We start from the raw sequence: 3,227 nt of genomic DNA, 5'->3' as shown, positions 1-3,227 counted from the left end.
TCTCTCAGAATTGTTGTCAAGTTAAAATCGGGGAGGGGAGAACATGTCAGCATTTGCTACGTGATCTCCAGGTTTCACCAGGGCTGCATCGCAATGGAATAAAATTTCATGTGGAGGAGGAGGACCATTTGAATACTTGATTAGTTTATTCATATACAGCCTTTCAAACCCTCACCGAGTCCTTCACTGTTTCTGGTAAATATTAATTTAACATTTCCATTGCCTCCCCTGATTTTGATGGAGCTGGGTGTTGTCTGCATACTGATAGTATCGTGCTCTGAAGCTAAAAATGATCATCCCAGCTGGTTGCATGTCAAAAAGCATCTGGGACAAAATCAAACCTTGTGGTAGTCCATTATTAGCCAGTGGGGCATGAGGCTGAACAGCAGTTCCCGAGCACCACCTTCTCGCACCAGCCTGCCAGGAAGAAATGAGACCGGGGCAGTGCTGAGCTTGTTGGTTCTAAATTAGCCAGGGGAACCAGGAGGAGGCCATGGGCCATGATACTGAAAGCAACTGAGAGGTACAGGATGAATACCACTCAAATACAAAACAAGGCCAATGCAGAAGGTCTGCTTTCTTCTCAAAAGGGTGCCAGGTGTCATTTTAATCTATATTCTGATGGTCCGATCCATTCACACTAAGCAGTCAGCTGGATTAACTAACAGGTCTGTGTTGTTCCTGCTGGATAACGATGGAATTATTTGTGTTGGTAGAATCCAAAGATACGCTGAGCTCACTGCGCTGGTATAGTTAAGCTGGCAAAACCATAATATTCATAAAGCACAGCTGAGACAAGGAGCAAAAATGAAGGCATTCGTTTGGGGTACAAAGAAGTGGGGCATTATCAGTTTCCTGCTTTCTTCAGCCATCCCCTGAAGGTGAAACACGACAACTGCAAAAGGGGTCCTGAAAGTTCAAACACTCACTGACTGTAATGGAAATCCCTAAATGACTGCCCTCAGCATCTCCCTTTCCACTTCTCTTATCTCCATTATCTCTCATAGCTCCATTAATGGCAGAGTTGCATAGCATGCAGTGGAAGTATGTATGCCTGTGCTCTAGAGAGAGACATTCGTGTTTCATGGTTAAGCTTTAGAAAAGAAATGAGTTCTTTTATCATTGGAACTCCATACAGGATAGAATAGATCTCTCACTAGCTAACTAGTCTAAAGATGCCAGAAAATGGCAGGATGGCATGTTCTGCACTCAAGGCGGCACGATGGAGAAGGAGAGTGTGACAAAAAGAGGAAGATGAGGTGTCACCAAAAGGAAGCCCCTGAGAATACAATCACCATTTCATAGGCTAGCAGCACAGTTGTAGAAACAAGGATAAACAGATCCCTGACCTTTCTGTCTCTCTGACCCTGAGATTGTTCCCCTCTGAAACCTGAGAAAGGCACAGTGTTTGGTCCTCCTTCCATCCACTTCACAAAATTGTCCAGCAACTACCACAGCCACCAGTTTGACCTCCCTCATTTGCTTACAAAGTGATTTGTTGGAGAACTTTGCTGACATTCCCAATTAGTGAAACGTTGTATCTCCAGAGTGTTGTGTCTTTAATGAGTGATTCTCTAGGCAGATTTGCTTGTAGGGGAACTCGGCAATGATACACAAGGGCAACATCCATTGAGACATAAATGTTGTCCCCATATGCATGGAGAATGGAGTGGACAGATGTCTGAACCACTTTCCTTGGGTCAACTATCATTTTCCGAGCATTGAAGAAATTTTTCCTATCAGGTTCCTGAATGACGTGACTCAGTATATTAACTCCAGGCACTGCGCTCCAAGAGGAGATGTTGAACATATCAGTGGGTGTAAATACAGTTTTAGGAAATATGTGATTTTCAAAGAGGAAAACGGCAGCACCAGGATGTTGCTCCTGAAGGTTCTGCATCATTGTTTTCCAGTCTTTATATTTTATTGGTAGAATAATTTCATCCACATCATTTAGCAGCACATATTTGCTCTTGTACATGTTGCGATAGACGCAGTCATTCAAGGCTGTGATTTGCCCATAGTAACCAATGTCCTTGGGATCCATTGAATGATGCCAATAAGAAGAGACCTTGAGGTATGAATCAATGGGCCAGGGGATGATCTCAACAACTCCTTCTGCAATATAAAAACCCAGCACTTTTTCCATCAGTGGGCTGCAGCTGTTCTTGTAGATCACCACTCTGCCCACCCCGAGGATTCTATACATCTCCATGCTCTGCACAAACTGCAGGATGTTGTTGTACTCTCCAAACATGGTGGAGATGCACACTGTGAATTCCACTGGAGAACCTTCAGGTTCACGGTTTTTTATTTCAAAAAGTGGCAGATGATTGATATCACCATAAGAAGACCAGTGTATTGACACACAGCGTGGTTCCCAGTCTTCCGGTTCCGGACAGTGCAAGTCCATGACAAAATATGGGAAGTCAAATCTATCAGAATGGACATCTATTTTAGACTTGGAGATATTCACATCACCACTGGATGGGTGGCAGAACCAGCAATATAGTTCCTTGACATCATTGTGGTGGACTATTGCAATCACTCGTGTCACTTTGTTCTTTCTGTGGTCAAAGTATGGAGCGATGATGAAAGTTCTGTTATCTTTTAATGGTGTGATGGTGTTATCAGTAGGAATCCCTCGGCAAATGCTATTCTTCGCTGTTGGCATGAAAGAGAATTTTGTATTCTGGAGGAAGGAAAGGGTCATTATTGACATGAAGATGGCACTGCAAATGGTGACCATCAGAACTGATTTTGTCCAACAGCAAGTCATCTCTGGTTCTTTTGTAACTGCCCAAAAATGGTATATATCAGACCGTTGCTCTGTAAATAGATGGAAAAATACAACACAGCATCAGGGATGAAATATTGGGGCTGTTATTAACTCCAAGATATACTCTGAGTGCAGTTTTTAGAAGAGCAATTGAAAAAAAGGCATGACTTGAACATGGATTTTTAAAAATACATAACTTATTGGATAATTAAGGAAGAGGTGTTATGCGGCCAGGTCCCCTTACCCTCCTGATGCTTAAACCGTCCCCTGTCCCCTATTGCCTTTCTGTACAGGAAGAGGGAAGCGAAAGCAAAACAGAATCACCACTCTGCAATGGAGACTTGATGATATGGTCTGCGGACACTGAAGTGAGGGAAAAAAAGAATCTGGCCACTTGCATAGATTCATATAATTGTCTCGTCTAGTTTGGCTCTCAGTTTGCACAGTT

General features: G+C 43.1%; 1 protein-coding gene across 1 annotated transcript; it reads right to left on the bottom strand.

Moving 5' to 3' along the window:
* Positions 1–1,483: 1,483 nt before the first annotated feature.
* On the bottom strand, positions 1,484–2,779 carry LOC129341901 (beta-1,4-galactosyltransferase galt-1-like). Its single transcript, XM_054997259.1, has one exon. It carries the CDS (start codon positions 2,777–2,779, stop codon positions 1,484–1,486), a length of 1,296 nt encoding a protein of 431 aa, XP_054853234.1.
* Positions 2,780–3,227: the final 448 nt, after the last annotated feature.

The sequence above is a fragment of the Eublepharis macularius genome, chromosome 14 (genome assembly GCF_028583425.1).
Source record: "Eublepharis macularius isolate TG4126 chromosome 14, MPM_Emac_v1.0, whole genome shotgun sequence".
Lineage (NCBI taxonomy): Eukaryota > Metazoa > Chordata > Lepidosauria > Squamata > Eublepharidae > Eublepharis > Eublepharis macularius.
Note: the sequence above shows the minus strand (reverse complement) of the source record. Positions and strands in the feature narration are given on the sequence as shown.

What these genes read in the sequence shown, in the direction of transcription:
- LOC129341901 (XM_054997259.1), bottom strand. Translation starts at nt 2,779, where the DNA reads ATGACTTGCTGTTGGACAAAATCAGTTCTGATGGTCACCATTTGCAGT.